The sequence below is a fragment of the Microcaecilia unicolor genome, chromosome 2 (genome assembly GCF_901765095.1).
Source record: "Microcaecilia unicolor chromosome 2, aMicUni1.1, whole genome shotgun sequence".
Classification (NCBI taxonomy): domain Eukaryota; kingdom Metazoa; phylum Chordata; class Amphibia; order Gymnophiona; family Siphonopidae; genus Microcaecilia; species Microcaecilia unicolor.
In genome coordinates, this window is record NC_044032.1 from 117,573,867 (window position 1) to 117,594,418 (window position 20,552).

General features: G+C 44.7%; 1 protein-coding gene across 1 annotated transcript in view; it reads left to right on the forward strand.

Annotated features, from left to right (window-relative positions):
* AP3B1 (adaptor related protein complex 3 subunit beta 1) overlaps positions 1-20,552 on the forward strand; it is a 1,191,861-nt gene that overhangs the window by 656,619 nt on the left and 514,690 nt on the right. Inside the window, exon 21 of the mRNA XM_030193246.1 lies at positions 8,694-8,769. Coding sequence (XP_030049106.1) covers positions 8,694-8,769 — 76 coding nt within the window. The remainder of the gene's footprint in view (positions 1-8,693; positions 8,770-20,552) is intronic.

The window sequence follows — 20,552 nt, forward strand, 5'->3', positions numbered from 1 at the left end:
TTGGTATGCTCCGCATTCTTTGGTCAGCTCTTCCAGTTTCAGACTTAGTTGTTCAAGTTTGTTGTCTAATTTTTTATCAAGCGGGGCAAGGCGTCTTTCCAATAACTCCTCCATTACCACCGTCATCTCCGTTGTAATTTCGCTTATCCACGCGGATGACACCGACGATCCTGCCTCTGGAGGTGAGGCCGCCATTTTGTATTCAGTTACCTTTCCTCGGAGCTTCTCTTTTTGTGCAGATTTCGCTGCCATCCTGTTATTTTAAAGTTACAAACTTGTAATAACTCAATCACTGCTGAGTATTAACGCGGGGAACATTCCGTTCCGGGCTCCGAAACTATTATTGAGTCTGATAAGAGCAGTCAGGCCACGGAGAAAAGCTCACACACGTCTTCTCTCCACCATAACGTCACGTGACCCCCCGGCTTCCTGCTTTTAATATACCGAAAAAACTTTTTGCTATGTTTTTTGCCTCTAATGGTATCTTTTTTTTTTTTTTCGTAATCCCTCTTGGCCTTCTTTATCTGCACCTTGCATTTGCTTTGATACTCCTTATGCTGCTTCTTGTTATTTTCAGATGGTTCCTTCTTCCATTTTCTGAAGGCATTTCTTTTAGCCCTAATAGCTTCCTTCACCTCACTTTTCAACCATGCCAGCTGTCTTTTGGACTTCCGTCTTTCTTTTCTAATTTGTGGAATATGTTTGGCCTGGACCTCCAGGATGGTATTTTTGAACAGCGAAAGAGGATCCACATATGTGGAGAACTCAATAGATCCCACGGGGCAGCAAACAGAGATGAAAGAAGTGGGAAAAGTAAACCAGGCTTATCCAAAGAACTGGGACCAAACAAATAATTAATAATAAAATCAACACAGTTTATTAATGTTCCTAAGGAAACATTAATAAACTGTGTTGATTTCATTATTAGCCATTTTTGAGCAGCGTCCATGCCTGTTGTACAGTTTTTACCCTCTCAGTTGCCCCCCTAAGTTTTTTTTAACCGTTCTTCTCGTTTTATCATAGTCTCCTTTTTTGAAGTTAAACGATAACGTATTTGACTTCCTGTGTATAGTTACTTCAAGGTTGATATCAAAACTGATCATATTATGACTATAATTTTAGTTTCCTGTGGATGTGGACCTGTGTTTTGTTACTCTGAGTTTTGAAAGGCTATTCTTTGCACTCTGATAGATTGGAGTTTTTTTCAGACCCATGATGGTGAGCTGTGCTTAAGTCTTAAAACTCTGGTTGGCTGGGTGGCTTTACTGAGGCATTTTTTTCTTCACTTTTTTGTGAGTGCTTGGATGTTCTCATTCAGTGTATCTGCACATGTATTACAGAAATAATTGAATTCCTAGCTAGTTAGATTCAGCTGAAAACTAAAGACAACTGATCACCTTTGTTGCTCAGCAATCATTTGAAAACTGTCCACATGGTGCCTATTTGACAGTATAATAAACCAGAGGAGCACAAAGAAGAGAATTTAAAGATAAAAACACAATGAAGACAGTGTCCCGGAACAGCAGTAAGAAAAGTCAGAATGAAAATAGACTATAAGCATATGAGAGAGACAGCAGGACATGGGGAAGATGGGAAATTCAAAGCAAAGGGCTAGAGACAAAGAGTTAGATTGTCAGAACACACAAAAACACACAGGTCAGTATTGAAATGTCATGGTCATCGGTGGTGTAGCCATGGGGGTCCCTGCCCCCCCAGTTGTGGCACTTTTGCTATGACTGGTGGGAATCCTAAGCTCTGCCAGTAGAAGAAATATTCCAGCTGCCCAAAACTCCCCATTGCTCACGGTCAGTAGCACTTTCCATGGGCCACTGCCATGCTGTCTCCACCCTCCCCTGCACATGTTCAGTTTCACAGGGAGGGAGTGTCACAGAGATGGCCCATGGATAGCGCTGCCAGCGTTGGGGAGTTTTTGTCCTCCAGAGAGGACCTCTTTCCCCTCCCCTCCCAAATTGAAGACCTGGTTGTGTGCCTCTGGTGGTCAATGTACAACAAAAAGCACCAAGAGCCTTCGGAAACGGGACACAATTCCGTTAATTTTGAAATTCAGTTTTCCAAGAAGGACCCTTACACAGACCGAGTTTTGGCACACACCGCCTGCCTCAGGGGTCGAATTTGTTCGTATATGAAAAGAATGTTGGGTGCATCAACCAAACTTCTTCTTTTTCAAATAAGAAAAAATTTTGTTCACTAGATAAAGTGGTAACTCGACGCATTGGGAAAAGTCCCTTCGTTCTTTCTAATGGTTTTGTTTCTTTCATTATGAAAAGCGATGGGGCCTTTCTCAACGCGTCGAGTTACCACTTTATCAAATGGATAAAAATTTTTCTTATTTGAAAAAGAAGTTTGGTTGATGCACCCAGCATTCTTTTCACATAAGTAGAAATTCGACCCTTGACGCAGGCGCTGTGCGCCGAAACACGGCCCGTGTAAGGGTCCATCTTAGAAAATTGAATTTTACAATTAAAGGAATTGTGTCCTGTTTCCGAAGACTGTTGGTGATTTTTGTTGTACTTTGAACTGTTCTGCACTTTGAACCCTCTCTGTGTTGTAGTGCTTTAAACTCTAGCCGTGGCATTCAATTGTCTACATATATTGAACACTATCTACTGTCAAACCTGTATAGCTATCCAGTTTAGCTCTCAACACAAGCAGAGGAAATCTCTGCCTTTCTCCAGGCCATTGCACTCAAATTCATGCCACCAGGGGATGAAGGGAAGGGATTTTATTCTGGGTACTTAATTGTGCCCAAGAAAATGGGGGGGGGGGGGGGGGGGGGGGGGAATTTTATCCCATCCTAGACTAAGGGCCCTGAACAAATACCTGGTTAAAGAAATGTTCAGGATGATTTCCGTGGGCAGCCTTCACCCCATGATTCATGAAAACAATTGTCTATGTTCTCTAGATTTAAAGAATGCCTGTACCAATATTTCAGTAGTTTCGAGTCTACTACTACTACTACTATTTAGCATTTCTATAGCGCTACAAAGCATACGCAGCGCTGCACAAACATAGAAGAAAGACAGTCCCTGCTCAAAGAGCTTACAATCTAATAGACAAAAAATAAATAAAGTAAGCAAATCAAATCAATTAATGTGAATGGGAAGGAAGAGAGGAGGGTAGATGGAGGCGAGTGGTTACAAGTGGTTACGAGTCAAAAGCAATGTTAAAGAGGTGGGCTTTCAGTCTAGATTTAAAGGTGGCCAAGGCTGGGGCAAGACGTAGGGGCTCAGGAAGTTTATTCCAGGCGTAGGGTGCAGCGAGACAAAAGGCGCGAAGTCTGGAGTTGGCAGTAGTGGAGAAGGGAACAGATAAGAAGGATTTATCCATGGAGCGGAGTGCACGGGAAGGGGTGTAGGGATGGACGAGTGTGGAGAGATACTGGGGAGCAGCAGAGTGAGTACATTTATAGGTTAGTAGAAGAAGTTTGAACAGGATGCGAAAACGGATAGGGAGCCAGTGAAGGGTCTTGAGGAGAGGGGTAGTATGAGTAAAGCGACCCTGGCGGAAGATGAGACGGGCAGCAGAGTTTTGAACCGACTGGAGAGGGGAGAGGTGACTAAGTGGGAGGCCAGCAAGAAGCAGATTGCAGTAGTCTAAACGAGAGGTGACAAGGGTGTGGATGAGGGTTTTGGTAGAGTGCTCGGAAAGAAAGGGGCGGATTTTACGGATGTTGTAAAGAAAGAAACGACAGGTCTTGGCAATCTGCTGGATATGAGCAGAGAAGGAGAGAGAAGAGTCAAAGATGACCCCAAGGTTTCGAGCTGAGGAGACAGGGAGAATGAGAGTGCCATCAACAGAAATAGAAAACGGGGGGAGCGGGGAGGTAGGTTTGGGGGAGAAAATGAGAAGCTCGGTTTTGGTCATATTTAATTTCAGGTGGCGTTGAGACATCCAGACAGCAATGTCAGACAAGCACGCTGAAACTTTGGTTGGATGCAAGGTGAGATATCAGGGGTAGAAAGGTAGATTTGGGAGTCATCAGCATAGAGATGGTAGGAAAAGCCATGGGATGAGATTAATGAACCAAGGGAAGAAGTGTAGATAGAAAAGAGGAGGGGACCAAGAACAGAACCCTGAGGTACGCCGACAGGGCAGAGGGATAGAAGTACTACTACTACTACTACTACTTAACATTTCTAAAGCGCTACTAGGGTTACGCAGCGCTGTACAGTTTAACATGGAAGGACGGTCCCTGCTCGAAGAGCTTACAATCTAAAAAGACAAATGTACAGTTAATTATATAGGTCAGACAGATTGGGGCAACCTATATGTTCGAAAGGTTAGGTTCCGAATGCAGCATTGAAGAGGTGAGCTTTAAGCAAGGATTTGAAGATGGGTAGGGAGGGGGCTTGGCGTAGGGATTCAGGAAGACTGTTCCAGGCATAGGGTGAAGCAAGAGAAAATGAGCGGAGTTCTGATGTTGGTACCTGTTTGGAGGATATTTTACATTATCTCAATACATACATGTGTACAGAGCATGTGGAAAGTTGGTAACTGACCCACTATTTAAAATTAAATAATAATAAAAAAAAAAAGAACATATAGTAGATGGATACAAGTAGAAGTAGAAGAGGATCCACCAGAGTGAACACTAAAGGTGCGGCGGGAGAGGTAGGAAGAGAACCAGGAAAGGACAGAGCCCTGGAATCCAAGTGAGGACAGGGTATCGAGAAGTATGCTGTGATCGACAGTGTCAAAAGCAGCGGAAAGATCAAGAAGAATGAGGATGGAATATTGACCTCTGGATTTAGCCAGTAATAGGTCATTGGAGACTTTAGTAAGCGCAGTTTCGGTTGAGTGGAGAGGGCGAAAACCAGATTGTAGATTGTCACAGGAATTATCACAGGAATTATCTCAGATTTTGAATAGGGAAACACCATTATCAGTATTGTGTACTGCCATTTGGTCTCATGTCAGCTTCCAAGGTATTCACCAAATGTCAAGCAGTAATGGCGGCATAACTGCGCAGGCTGGAAGTGTATGTGTTTGCCTAGCTAGATGATGTGCTACTGAAGAGCACATCACTGGGGGGGGGGGGGCATCAGAGCCAATGCACCTAACTATTCGGGTGTTGGAGTTACCAGGGTTTGTCATAAACTACTCCAAGTCCCACTTTTTCCTAGTATAGCGATTGGAATACAAAGAAGCCCTACTAGATACTTCAGGCTCAGGCTTTTCTTCCACAAGTGAGAACAAAAACCGTATCGGCACTCACCTCACAAGTCCAAAGCAGCAAACAGGTCACAGCTCAGCAAATGTTGAGATTGATGGGCCCCATGGTCTCAATAGTGCATATCATGCCAATGGCACGTCTCCACAAGAGAAGCCAAGTGGACCCTAGCTCTCAGTTGCCTCAGGCAGCCAGGATCCTATCCGATGTCATCTGAATTCCTCCAAAGTTCACTCATTCTCTTCTCTGGTGATCAATTCAGATGAATTTGATGGTGAGACTACCATTCCAAATTTCACCTCTTCAGAAGGTTGTAACAACGGATGCATCCAACCTAGAATGGGGAGCTTATGTAGATGAGTTTTACACCCAGGGGACTTGGTTTGTTCAGGAAACAGATCTTCATATCGGTTTCCTCAAGCTCAGGGCCATTTGGAATGTTCTAAAGGCTTTCAGGGATCTGCTGCAAAACCAAATTTATTCTCATCAAAATGGACAACCAGGTTCCTACTCCTTCTGACAGTAAGCAGTGGGGATGTGGCAGTGGGCCCTACTTCATGGGATATACCTCTGAGTCACATACCTCTCGGGAAATGACAACTGCCTGGAAGACAGTTTTGCAAGTGCACGAATGGTCTCTGTTTGGGCATAGGCGGTGGCCGTAGCTAGAAGGTTGTTAGGCTGTATAGAGAGAGGTGTGACAAGCAGAAGAAAGGGGGTGTTGATGCCCCTGTATTAGTCGTTGGTGAGGCCCCACCTGGAGCATTGTGTTCCGTTTTGGAGGCCGTACCTTGCAAAGGATGTAAAAAGAATTGAAGCGGTGCAAAGAAAAGCTACGCGAATGGTAAGGGATTTGCGTTACAAGACGTATGAGGAGAGACTTGATGACCTGAACATGTATACTCTGGAAGAAAGGAGAAACAGGGGTGATATGATTCAGACGTTCAAATATTTGAAAGTATTAATCCGCAAACGAACCTTTTCCGGAGATGCAAAGGAGGTAGAACGAGAGGACATGAAATGAGATTGAAGGGGGACAGACTCAAGAAAAATGTCAGGAAGTATTTTTTCATGGAGAGAGTAGTGGATGCTTGGAATGCCCTCCCGCGAGAGGTGGTGGAAATGAAAACGGTAACAGAATTCAAGCACACGTGGGATAAACATAAAGGAATCCTGTTCAGAAGGAATGGATCCTAAGGAGCTTAGCCGCGATTGGGTGGCAGAGCCGGTGGTGGAAGGCAGGGATAGTGCTGGGCAGACTTATACGGTCTGTGCCAGAGCCGGTGGTGGGAGGCAGGGATAGTGCTGGGCAGACTTACACGGTCTGTGCCCTGAAAAGGACAGGTACAAATCAAGGTAAGGTATACACAAAAAGTAGCACATATGAGTTTATCTTGTTGGGCAGACTGGATGGACCATGCAGGTCTTTTTCTGCCATCATCTACTATGTTACTATGTTACCCCCCCCCCCCCCCCCCCCCCCCCCACAGTGGATCTTTTTATCTTCAGTAGTTAGTCAGAGCAAGCTGAAAGTGTACCAAAGCTACAAACCCACAGTAGATATTACACCCTCTGGCAAGGGTGGGAGGGGGAACCATGTTTGCCACTAGGCTGCTAACAGCTGCACAAACTGGGAGAAAGATGGATGAGTTTTTCCTAATCGTGTGGATAACAGTGCCTAACTGTACCAGCAGATAAGAAAAGTTTGTGAAAGCTTGTCTTTCTGTGCCTTGCCTAAGGCCTAAGCAGAAATATGTAAATTTAAAAGACAGTAACCTAGTAATGTAAAGCTGACATTGCCTAGGCCACAGCCTAAACTTTAACATGTTTTGTTTCAGTTCACATCACATTTCGCCTAATAAGGTTGCGTTGTGGTCAGTAGACTTTTAATAATGCACAAGGACTGTATGGCAGAATTTTTTCAAAAAAAGGAATTAACCAACCACTGTATGAATGTCTCTCTCGCACAATGGGTAACAGTTTTGTCATACTTTTCTTGTCCTTATAAACATGTACTGACCCCCTGATGCAGCCGCTGGCCATAACAGGCTTTTTTTTTTAATAAACATTGGAACTTCTGTTATGGTCTACTTTGTTTCCTGGCATCCAAGGAAAGAAAATTTGCAGGTAAGCTCTAATGTGACCTTTTTGAAAGTGGTGTCATGAAAGACAGTATATATTAATATAGGATTAGTTTTAAAGAAGCTATTCTTCAGTGGAAACTTTTACAGCACACTTAAATATTTGACAGACTTAGAAGGAGAGTTACAAATATGAGTTAATAGAATAACATTCACTGGAGCAGGAACATCTGGGGGTTGATCTAACACTCCTCTCCCCAAACTGCTATGGAGACCCCCCCCCCCCCCCCCTCCACTAGGTATCTGAGGGTGCTGGAACAGGGGTTGGGGGGGATATTTGTTCAGGCACCGGCCCCATAAGACAGTAGGCTCAACTTTGGGCCCACTGTCTTTTTAGAAATGGGAAATTAATTTTACCACATGTGTTACTAACTGGAGGTACCTCAGTACCGCTGGTTAATGACTTGTGTGGTAAAAGTTGCTATGTTAAAATGTGATATTTTATTATAGCTTAGTATGTATTCTGTAGAATCTCTTCTTTTCTTGTGGAGTGAGTGGCCATATAGCTCTATGTCCAGGGCAACAAGCTGAACCTGTTCTCTTTTTATCACATTGTAGGGCCCTTTTACAAAGCATTGGGTAAGCCCAACGTGGGCTTACCACACACTATTCTGGAACTACTGCTAGCCTAACGCGGCCGCTGGCAGTAGTTTCATCCTGAGCAAGTGCCACTTCTAGCACTCTGGGGAATGTTTTTTTTTAAGTAGCGCAGTGCTATCCCAGCGGTAATTGGGCATTGTTGCATGCTGCCCATCTACTGCCTGGTTACCATGGAGCCCTTACGTCACCTCAGTGGATGGTGGTAAGTGCTTCCTGCCGCATAGCCATGTGGTAAGAGTTCTTACTGCATGGCCACTTTTTAGGGGCTTTTTACCCGCTGCGGTAAAAAGGGCCCTGGCACTCGGGAAAAACGGCTTCCGCTGCTACAGCAGGGCCCTTTTCCCCCACAGCTTAGTAAAAGCTTGTATGCATGACAGTGTAGTTCTGATTTCCCCTTTGAGTTTCCTGTGAAAAGCAAGAAGTGGAGTAAAACCAGGATTGCTTTATCTTGCCACTATTGACATTGAGCTATGTAATCAACATATCATGGAAGGTATAGAAATAGGAGATGATATCTAGCTTCCATAGAAATAGAAGTCAGCTGTTCCCACTGTAATGCAACCAGAATGTTATGTGCTGTGACAGGGGCACATCATTACCCATTGCAGTCAATTTTAGGTAATTTCTGGCTTACCTTTATGATACTGTAAGTATGCATCACAGTAGTCCAAAGGAGGAAAATTACTATGCTGTGATACTGTATGTATAGAAGAATGAATTTTTATGGTGATATTCAGTATTTGCACTTAATATTTTGACAGAAAGAAGAAAAGAAACCAGTGCAACCTAAAACCTCTTCCAGTAAACAAGAGATTTCGCTACTAGACTTAGATGACTGTAAGTGTTTACAATTTTTACAAATGGCACTGTTTATAATGTTAGTGAGCAGAGAAAATAAGGCACAACCAATATGTTTTATAGATAACATCAAAATAGACCAAAAGAGAGCTTTTTAAACAAATGCTAATGTTATTGGATAACTAAATTAATTTTGTCTATAGCTTTTAAGTGGTGATTTGTTTCCAAGGTGTCTACCTTGCCGCCCTGATATGTCAAGACTGTCAGCAGATTTAAACAATTGTGAACTGTAAAATTATGTTCCGTTAATAGAAGACTCCAAAATATTTTCTCCAGTTAGCATCTAAACTGACTTTATCATTATCAAGTGCATATTGGTATTTAGAACAGTTTTGTCCTTTTGATTATTTCAACCCCTTGGCTCCTGGGAGTTAATTGTGCATGCCTGTGCAAATGGAATTTTTTTTTTTTTTTTTTTTTTTTTTTGGGGGGGGGGGGGGGTAGCAGTTTTAAGTGGTGCTAAATATATTTTCTGTAGTGAACTCACCCATTTATATTATTCTTTTCATCTGTTCATATTAAATGAAAGTGCTTACTGTTTTTTTACTTAGTTTTCTGCCTGTTAATCCAGTGGTTCTCAAACCTGTCCTGAGGGATCACCAGCCAGTCGGGTTTTCAGAATATCTCTAATGAATATGCATGAGAAAAATTTTCTTGTCTGTTCTTTCCATTATATGCAAATCTCTGTCATATATATTCATTTGGGATTCCTGAAAATCTGAATGGCTGGTGGTCCCCCCCAGGACAGGTTTTAGAACCACTATGCTAAGTCATTTTTTTTCTTAACTGTGCTTATTTGCACTAGTTTTGCTAAAATAAACTAGTAGGGGAATTGAAAGCCACTATAAGATGCATTTTATTAAACATGAGTGTTTTAAAACAATATTTATTTGGCTATTTGCTGCATATATAGATTAGTGCAGGGTTTCCCAACCCAGCCCTTGGGGAACTCCAAGCCAGTCTGGTATTCAAGATAGGTACAATAAAAATACATGAGAGAGATTTGCATGGAATTGAATATTCTTTATTCTTACCCTTTTTCACATCACTGTATAGGGTCAAGTAGGGCCATTACTAATATCAATATTTACTGATATTGTAGAGAGTTGCATGGGGACAGAAATCTTACCCATCCCCGCCCGTCCCTGCTGGAATCTTACCCATCCCCATCCATCCCCGCAAAAATGTAGCCCATTCCAACCCGTCCCCGCAAGAATTTAACCCATCCCCACCCATCACTGTAAGAATTTAATGATACATAAAAGAAAATTCAAATCAGCTCCCTCAGTCTCTCTCTGGATTTGAGTCACAGCACTTTAGGCAAGGAAGGAATGGAAGCTGAAACTTGGAACACTCTAGTGTGCACATGTAAGATTTGTCTCTGATTTACTGGCACTGTGTGCTGAGAGGTCACCACATGCACGCGCCAGTAGGTCAGGTGACATCTGATGCTCATACCTGTGTCAGAGCTGAGGTCTGCTTATCAGCCCGGGAGCAAAGAGGATTAATTGTAACCTAGTAAGTGACAGCAAATAAAGACCTGAATGGTCCATCCAGTCTGCCCAATAGTCACACTCATTATCAATTCAATGATTAAATCAATGTTATATACTTGATTATGGTCTTTCTTTTGTGTTTCTGGAACATAGACCATAGAAGTCTAGGCCCTATCCTTATGTTCCAACTGGTGGAGTTGTCGTTGAAGCCCACTCCAGTCTATGCATCTTCTCATTTGTGGGACACAGATTGTAAAAATCTGTCCAGCACTGTCCTTATGTTCCAGCCACTGAAGTTGCTGTCTAAGCCCTTTCCAGCCCATCCTAATCCAGACTTCTATATATTAGACACAGACCATACAAGTCTGCCCGGTATCGGCCCTAGTTAATCACAGCCAGTCACCATCTAAGCATTACTTCACACAGCCACACACACATGCAGCCATTTAAAGTTAGGTATTTTTATAACTTCCATTTTCTAATTAGAGATCCTCTGTGTTCATCCCACGCCTTTTTGAATTCCATCATCATTTGTGACTCTACCACTCCTTAATAGAAGACTTTCCACATTTGTGCTGTTAAAGCAGGGAGGAAGAGGAGGAGGAGACAGCACTCAAAGAACTTGGTATTCGGTAGATGAGAGGCTAGTGCAGTTGTAGCTTACACTTCCACGAAAACCCCGCAGAACTGCTTCCATCCCCGCAGGAACCCCACAGGAACTGCTTCCGTCCCCGCGGGAACCCCGCAGAACTGCTTCCGTCCCTGTGGGAATCCCGCGGGTTCCGCGGGATTCCCACAAACCCCATTCCCGTGCAGCTTTCTACGGCAGACCCTCCTAGCCATAATGCCACATTACAATAGTTCCTAAAGATGTGAAGGATCGTGTAAACACCGATTAAAAACTCCTCATGAAAATCCTGAGCTGCAAGACCAAAAGTTCTGTTACCCAGTTAATAAACTCAGATCCGACAGGTTTAATCAAAAATAAATTTGAATTGATAATGTAAGGCAACATTAACATCCTCCATGGTGTTAGGGTGGATAATACTTGTCATGCCATTTTATCTCTAGATCTTGAAAGCTTTTTAACAGAATTGTGTAGCTATACTTGTTTTTGGTGCTATATAACTTTTGTGTTGGACAGAGATTTTACATGCGCTACTTCAGTATTAATCATTGGCCAGTTATCACCACATTTTAACTTTGATAGTAGCACTCATGAAGGCTACCTTTTATCACCCCAACTTTTTGTTCTAGTTCAGTGCTTCTCAACTCAATCTTCAAAGCACTCCTAGCCAGTAAGGTTTTTCGAGATATTGACAATGAATATGCATGAGAGAGATTCATATTCACTTTCTCTTTGATATGCAAATCTGTTTTGAGCATGTTCTTTGATGATATCCTGAAAGCCCAATTGGCTGGGTGTTCTCCAAGGACTGGGATGAGAACTACTGCTCTAGCTGTTGAGCCCCTTGCTGTTTCAGTGTGGGAAAAGTTCAAGAATCATTTGATTTCTATAGGAGATGATAGCCACGCGATTCCATTATATGCTGATGATAATCCTTATTTATATCAAACACCCTTCAGTGTCCCTTCCCACTTTTATGGCTACACACTTAGGTTTCAAGTATCAGCCCTGTTCCCGTGTAAGCAAAACAATACCTTTGGAACAGCCTTACCCTTAGAATTTCAAATCGTGTTTCAGTTTAAGTATTTGGTGGTGGTAGTGTCTGTATATCACTACTCTCTCTTCTCTAAATTATGACACATTATGGCTGCAAATTGTCTGAGCTGAATGTTTGGTGACATATGGTGGTCTCTTGATTGGGATGTATTAATACCATTGAAATGTTGATTCTTCTCCGAGTACTGCGTTAGTGTAATTTTCAATTCTTGTGCCCTAGTGATTCTTCCAAATTTTGAAAAGGGCCTCTGTACATTCTGTATGGCAGGACAAAAAAGTTACATTTTTTTCAAGCTCTATCCTTACCAGAAGCAGCTGCATATATTGCCTTTATACAATAAGCCCAGCACTTCCTGTTTGAGAATAGTGGAGTGAGGATGGAGGTATGAGAGGCTCCTGCTCTCCGCAGTTTGATTGGCATTTATAATCACAGCAAAACCCTCAACTGTGCCTGCATTAGAGGTACCCATTTCTCTTAGCATTCCGAGCACTTCTCTGGAAGGAATTCAGCAGCCGAATGACTTAAAAGCTGGCAAGAACCGAATGACAGAAGAGACACATAATGGAACCCAAGATGGCAGATAAGAGCGTGCCATCCTCGACATCTCCCAGCTTCGAGTGGGCGGCGGAAATTATAACGGGAGGTCAGCACGGTCTTGGAATTAACTATGGTGAAGCAATTCCAGAAAGTGATGGATAGATTAGATCAGATGGAAGCTCAAGGACGTTCAAGTAATCTAGCAGGGGGTCAGCAAGGTTGAGTATGTGGTAAGGGAGCTGGATGGTCAGACACTTCGGTTGGATTTGGAACTATGGGAATTCGAAGACAAATTAGACAAACTGGAGAACCGGTCCAGATGGAATAATCTCCGCCTGGTTGGTCTTCCAGAAATGCTCCATGGTAAAGTTCTGCCTTCTTTTTTTTTTTTGGAGTGCTGGTTTACAGACACATTACAGTTCCCACGTATGTCAGGCCCCTTATGGATAGAGAGGGCACATCGTCTGGGGGTACACCGAGACAACATGGTGAAGCACTGCGTGGTTATCTTCAAGCTCTTGAATTATGTCTACAAACAGGACATTCTCTGTGCAGTGAGGGGGAACAAGCTGGTATATGAAGGAGCTGAGATTTAGTGCTTTGAGGATTACTCAGTCCATTGGACCTTTTCCTTGATCTTCACGAAATTAGTTCCGCGCCAGATCAGTTCACCTTGGCTTACCCAGCATAGCTGTGAATTTTTCACAACAGCACTACCACTGTCTTTGACTTGGCGTCCGAAGCCGTGCAATATGTGTACCACTTATCTACCTCACTGCACTGCTGTGAGACCGGTGAGTCTGACATCGGTGCCGGGGAAAATGGTGGAGGCTATTATTAAAAACAAAATTACAGAGCACATCCGAGGACATGGATTACTGAGACCGAGTCAGCACGGTTTTTGTGTTGGGAAATCTTGCCTGACCAATTTACTTCAGCTCTTTGAAGGAGTAAACAAATATGTGGAGAAAGGGGAGTCGGTTGATATTATATATCTGGATTTTCAAAAGGCGTTTGACAAGGTACCTCATGAAAGGCTACAGAGGAAATTGGAGGGTCATGTGATAGGAGGAAAAGTCCTATTGTGAATTAAAAACTGGTGGAAGGATAGGAAACGGAGAGTGGGGTTAAATGGGCAGTATTCACAATGGAGAACGGTGGATAGTGGGGTTCCTCAGGGGTCTGTGCTGGGACCGCTGCTTTTTAATATATTTATAAATGATTTAGAGAGAGGAGTAACTAGCGAGGTAATTAAATTTGCTGATGACACAAAGTTATTCAAAGTTGTTAACTCGCGACAGGATTGTGAAGAATTACAGAAGGACCTTGCTAGACTGGGAGACTGAGCGGCTAGATGGCAGATGATGTTTAATGTGAGCAAGTGCAAGATGATGCATGTGGGAAAAAAGAACCCGAATTATAGCTACGTCATGCAAGGTTCCACGTTAGGAGTTACGGACCAAGAAAGGGATCTGGGTGTCATCGTCGATAATATGCTGAAACCTTCTGCTCAGTGTGCTGCTGCGGCTCGGAAAGCGAATAGAAAGTTGGGTATTATTAGGAAAGGTGTGGAAAACAGGTGTGAAGATGTTATAATGCCGTTGTATCGCTCCATGGTGCGACTGCACCTTGAATATTGTGTTCAATTCTGGTCGCCGCATCTCAAGAAAGATATAGTGGAATTGGAAAAGGTGCAGCAAAGGGCGACTAAAATGATAGCGGGGATGGGACGACTTCCCTATGAAGAAAGACTAAGGAGGCTAGGGCTTTTCAGCTTGGAGAAGAGACGGCTGAGGGGAGACATGATAGAGGTGTATAAAATAATGAGTGGAGTGGAACAGGTGGATGTGAAGCGTCTGTTCATGCTTTCCAAAAACACTAGGGCTAGGGGGCATGCAATGAAACTACAGTGTAGTAAATTTAAAACAAATCGGAGAAAATTCTTCTTCACCCAACGCATAATTAAACTCTGGAATTCGTTGCTGGAGAACGTGGTGAAGGCGGTTAGCTTGGCAGAGTTTAAAAAGGGGTTGGACGGTTTCCTAAAGGACAAGTACTAAATGGACTTGGGAAAAATCCACAATTCCAGGAATAACAACATGTATAGAATGTTTGTACGTTTGGGAAGCTTGCCAGGTGCCCTTGGCCTGGATTGGCCTCTGTCATGGACAGGATGCTGGGCTCGATGGACCCTTGGTCTTTTCCCAGTGTGGCATTACTTTTGTACTTATGTCTTGTCTGCTTTTTCTTGTTAACTCTTGGTTTTCCCTGAAGTGTGCAAGTTACTTTGCTAGAACACTGCTGTTTTTTAAATATATTTATAAATGATTTAGAGATGGGAGTAACTAGCAAGGTATTTACATTTGCTGATGACACAAAGTTATTCAAAGTCATTAACTCCCGACAGGATTGTGAAAAATTATAGAAGGACCTTACGAGACTGGGAGATTGGGCGGCTAGATGGCAGATGACATTTAATGTGAGCAAGTGCAAAGTGATGCATGTGGGAAAAAAGAACCTGAATTATAGCTACGTCATGCAAGGTTCCACGTTAGGAGTTACAGACCAAGAAAGGGATCTGGATGTCGTCGTCGATAATACACTGAAACCTTCTCAATGTGCTGCTGCGGCTCGGAAAGCAAATAGAAAGTTGGGTATTATTAGGAATGGTATGGACAACAGGTGTGAGGATGTTATAATGCCGTTATATCGCGCCATGGTGCGACCGCACCTTGAGTATTGTGTTCAATTCTGGTCGCCGCATCTCAAGAAAGATATAGTGGAACTGGAAAAGGTGCAGCGAAGGGCGACTAAAATGATAGCGGGGATGGGACGACTTCCCTATGAAGAAAGACTAAGGAGGCTAGGGCTTTTCAGCTTGGAGAAGGAGACGGCTGAGGGGAGACATGATAGAGGTATATAAAATAATGAGTGGAGTGGAACAGGTGGATGTGAAGCATCTGTTCACGCTTTCCAAAAATACTAGGACTAGGAGGCATGCGATGAAACTACAGTGTAGTAAATTTAAAACAAATTGGAGAAAATCTTTCTTCACCCAACGCGTAATTAAACTCTGGAATTTATTGCCGGAGAACGTGGTGAAGGCAGTTAGCTTGGCAGAGTTTAAAAAGGGGTTAGACGGTTTCCTAAAGGACAAGTCCATAAACCGCTACTAAATGGACTTGGGAAAATCCACAATTCCAGGAAAAACATGTATATAATGTTTGTACTTTTGAAAAGCTTGCCAGGTGCCCTTGGCCTGGATTGGCCGCTGTCGTGGACAGGATGCTGGGCTCGATGGACCCTTGGTCTTTCCCAGTGTGGCATTACTTATGTACTTAAAAGAACGTTGGGATCCTCCACTGATATCAGCTCCGTTTTGTTGGCTTACAGACTTTTGATGTTCTTGCTTGTTATGAATGTCTCCGGGGGCTTCAGTCTCCCAACATGACATATTCTATACCTGGCAGTGTACTTCTCAGAACCAGGGTGTGGTGATACTTGTTCTGGACTTTCAGAATGGAGCCTCAGTACAGTCTCCTGGTTGTCTGGAGTTGCTTGTGGATGGGGCTCTCTTTGTTTTTCTGCTCTGTTTGACTCTTCTGGGTTCCAAGTTTACCATATTAGAGTGATTGTTTGGTTGTCTGAGCTTGTTGTTTGAGCTTGTTACATATTTACATCCTGTTCTTCGCCGTCCGACCTCCCCCACCCTCCTCCGCATTCTCCTGCTCCTCCTCCTGCTATCCGCGGGAGACATGAACCCTAATCCAGGTCCCCCTCACCTTTCCCCATCCTATCCATGTAAACGATTCCGAGATGTCTCCAATCTCATTTCTATTCCCCTTCTCCCCCCCTTCCCTCCCCTTCTCAGGCGCCCTGTGGAATGCCCACTCAATCTGTAATAAACATGTCCTTCACCCACGATCTCTTCATCTCTCGCTCCCTTCAACTGCTCGCCCTAACTGAAACTTGGATCTCCCCGGAAGACTCGGCCTCAGTCGCGGCCCTCTGCCGTGGAGGCTATCTCTTCTCCCACACTCCCTGCCCAGTTGGCTGCGGTGGAGGCGTTGGGTTACTACTCTCGCCCTCCTGTAGTTTCCAACCCCTCCCCCTACCACAGTCTCACTGCTTCTCATCCTTTGAAGCCCACTCCATCCGGCTATTCTACCCGCTGCCACTCAGAGTCGCAGTCATCTACCGCCCCCCTGATAAATCCTTCTCTTCCTTCCTCACCGACTTTGATGCATGGCTCTCCGTCTTTCTTGAACCCTCATCTCCATCCCTCATTCTCGGAGACTTTAACATTCACGTTGATGTCCCATCCGACCCTAACGCTTCTAAGTTCCTCACCCTAACATCCTCCTTCAACCTCCAGCTGTGCTCCACCACCCCCACTCACCGTGACTGCCATTGTCTTGACCTAGTCCTCTCCTCCTCCGGCTCACCCTCCAATTTCCACACTTCTGCTCTCCCTCTCTCCGATCATCACCTGATCACATTCACACTTCTTCACCCCCCCCCCGCCCCGTCCAACTCTAACCACCACCTCCAGGAATCTCCAGGCTATTGACCCCCCCACTCTATCCTCTAGCATCTCTAATCTCCTCCCCTCCATCATGTCCTCTGAGACTGTAGACAATGCGGTCTCCGCTTACAATGCCGCTCTCTCCTCTGCTTTGGACACCCTCGCTCCATCCACCTCCCGTCCCACAAAGCGTACTAGTCCCCAGCCTTGGCTGACCCCTTGCATCCATTACCTTCGGTCCTGCACCCGATCCGCTGAACGCCTCTGGAGGAAATCTCGTACCCATTCAGACTTCCTTCACTACAAATTTATGCTATCCTCCTTCCATTCCTCCCTATTCCTTGCAAAACAGGACTATTACACCCAATTGACCAATTCTCTCAGCTCCAACCCTCTTCGTGTCTTCACCACCCTTAACTCCCTCCTCAAAGTGCCCCCTGCTCCCACTCCCCCTTCACTCTCTCCTCAATCACTGGCTGACTACTTCCGCGACAAGGTACAAAAGATCAACCTGGAGTTCACTACCAAGCCATCTCCTCTTCAACCTGCAGCCCTATCCAACAACCAACCAACCAACCATGGCCTCTTTCTCCTCCTTTCCTGAGATCACCGAGGATGAAACCTCCCGCCTTCTTTCCTCCTCGAAATGCACCACCTGCTCCTCCGATCCCATCCCCACCAACCTACTTAACTCCATTTCTCATACTGTCACCCCCTCCATCTGTCGCATCCTTAACCTTTCTCTCTCCACTGCAACTGTCCCTGACACCTTCAAGCACGCCGTAGTCACACCTCTCCTAAAAAAAAAACATCACTTGACCCTATCTGCTCCTCCAACTACCGCCCCATCTCTCTCCTCCCCTTCCTCTCCAAAATACTTGAACGCGCCATTCACAGTCGCTGCATTGATTTTCTCTCCTCTCATGCCATCTTAGATCCACTTCAATCCGGCTTTCACCCTCTACACTCGACAGAAACAGCTCTCTCTAAAGTCTGCAACGACCTGCTCCTTGCCAAATCCAGAGGCCACTATTCCATCCTCATCCTCCTCGATCTATCCGCTGCGTTTGACACTGTCAATCATGACTTACTTCTTGCCACATTGTCCTCTTTTGGGTTCCAAGGCTCTGTCCTCTCCTGGTTCTTCTCTTATCTCTCCCACCGCACCTTCAGAGTACACTACTACTACTACTACTTAGCATACACTCTCATGGATCCTCCTCCACTCCCATTCCACTATCTGTTGGAGTTCCCCAGGGATCTGTCCTTGGACCCCTTCTCTTCTCAATCTACACCTCCTCCCTAGGCTCACTGATCTCATCTCATGGTTTTCAGTATCATCCTTATGCTGACGACACCCAGCTATATCTCTCCACACCAGACATCACCGCGGAGACCCAGGCCAAGGTATCGGCCTGCTTATCCGACATTGCTGCCTGGATGTCCAACCGCCACCTGAAGCTGAACATGTCCAAAACCGAGCTCCTCGTCTTTCCACCCAAACCCACCTCTCCTCTTCCTCCACTCTCTATCTCAGTTGATAACACCCTCATCCTCCCCATCCCATCTGAGCACACCTCATCCTCCCTTTCCTATCTGAGCACACCACACAAACTCTCGTCCACGCTCTCATTACCTCTCACCTTGACTACTGCAACTTGCTCCTCACCGGCCTCCCACTTAGCCATCTATCCCCCCTTCAATTCGTCCAGAACGCTGCCGCACGTCTTATATTCCGCCAGAACCGATATACTCACATCACCCCTCTCCTCAAGTCACTTCACTGGCTTCCGATCAGATACCGCATTCAATTCAAGATTCTCCTCCTTACCTACAAATGCACCCGGTCTGCGGCTCCTCACTACCTCTCTACCCTCATCTCCCCCTATGTTCCCGCCTGTAACCTCCGCTCCCAGGACAAATCCCTCCTTTCAGTTCCCTTCTCCACCACTGCCAACTCGAGGCTCCGCTCATTCTGCCTTGCCTCACCCTATGCCTGGAACAATCTTCCTCAACCCCTACGCCAAGCCCCCTCCCTACCCATCTTCAAATCTCTGCTTAAAACTCACCTCTTCAATGCTGCTTTCGGCACCTAACCTTTCATGAAATATAGTATGCCCTATCAGACGGACTCTACACTTGTCTTTGACTGTACACTTGTCTCTAGATTGTACACCTGTCTTTTAGATTGTAAGCTCCTTGAGCAGGGACTGTCCTTCTATGTTTAAATTGTACAGCGCTGCGTAACCCTGGTAGCGCTTTAGAAATGTTAAGTAGTAGTAGTTGTGGGACTGGGGATGGATTATCGCTGGTTGCGTGTTTGGATTGTTTGAGATGGGTTGATAGTGAGCTGTGTAACTGCTTGGGGATTCTGCTGTTTTTTTTCTCCTTATTTGAGGAAGGGTGGGGTCTTTTGGGGTTGATACACCTGGTGGTGTTGTATGATGTTTGGTCTAGGGGTAGGGAGGGGGAGGAGGGTGAGAGTTGTGGTCAGGTCTGCAGGGATGGGGTGTCTGCAAGGAGTTGTCTGAGGAGGAGAGGGCTTCCCTTTTTTTTTTTTTTAATTTTTTGCATATACAAGTGCTCTTCCATGGCGGGTGTCTGGTTACCCATTTTGTCAGGGTTGGAGCAGTCGTGGGCTAGCAGGCCGCTACCACCCTATCTTGCTTTGGTGGTTCCATTTTCTTTTCTTACCTTGGCATAGGGTATTAAGCTGGATGAACCCTCTTCGACTCTCTCATGAAATGTGGGAGAGGTCATGTCCCATGTTAAGCGGCAAAAGATTTTGCAATTTCTTCAATGTCATAAAATTGACATAGCCCTGCTTTAGGAGACCACCTTTTCTTAGAGGAACATCTTAAATTTTGACAGTGGTGGGTGGGCTGCATTGTAGAATTCCCTGCTTCTCACAGGAAGGCTGGGGTTTTATTATTGTTTGAGAAATCCTTAGCTATTCAAATTCAATCAGTTTTGTGGGGTCCAGAAGAGAGGTTTGTCTTGGCCCATGTTTCCATCAACAAACACCCACTTGTTTTATTTATTTATTACATTTGTATCCCGCGCTTTCCCACTTAAAGCAGGTTCAATGCGGCTTACATAGTAATAGGGAATACAGAGTATTGTTGGAGAGGGCAAAGGTTAAATATACCCGAATGACAGAAGAGATGGGTAGGTAGAGATAGGCAATGGAGAAGGGAGTGAAGTAGGAGATACAGTCTAGGTCAGTGTCGTTAGGTAGATGGGTTCACAAGATTAGTCTGGGTCATTAAGATAGGCTTGCTTAAATAAGTGGGTCTTCAGTGCTCTCCGGAAGGGCAAATAGTCACAAATTGATCGGATGGGTCTGGAAAGGGCATTCCATAGTTGGATGCCTAGGAAGGAGAAGTTGGATCCAAAAATAAGAGAAATCTAGGGGCAATTTTATCTGATGATCTCAGATGAAGGAGTGGCCTAGTGATTAGGGTGGTGGACTTTGTTCCTGGGGAACTGAGGAACTGAGTTCGATTCCCACCTCAGGCA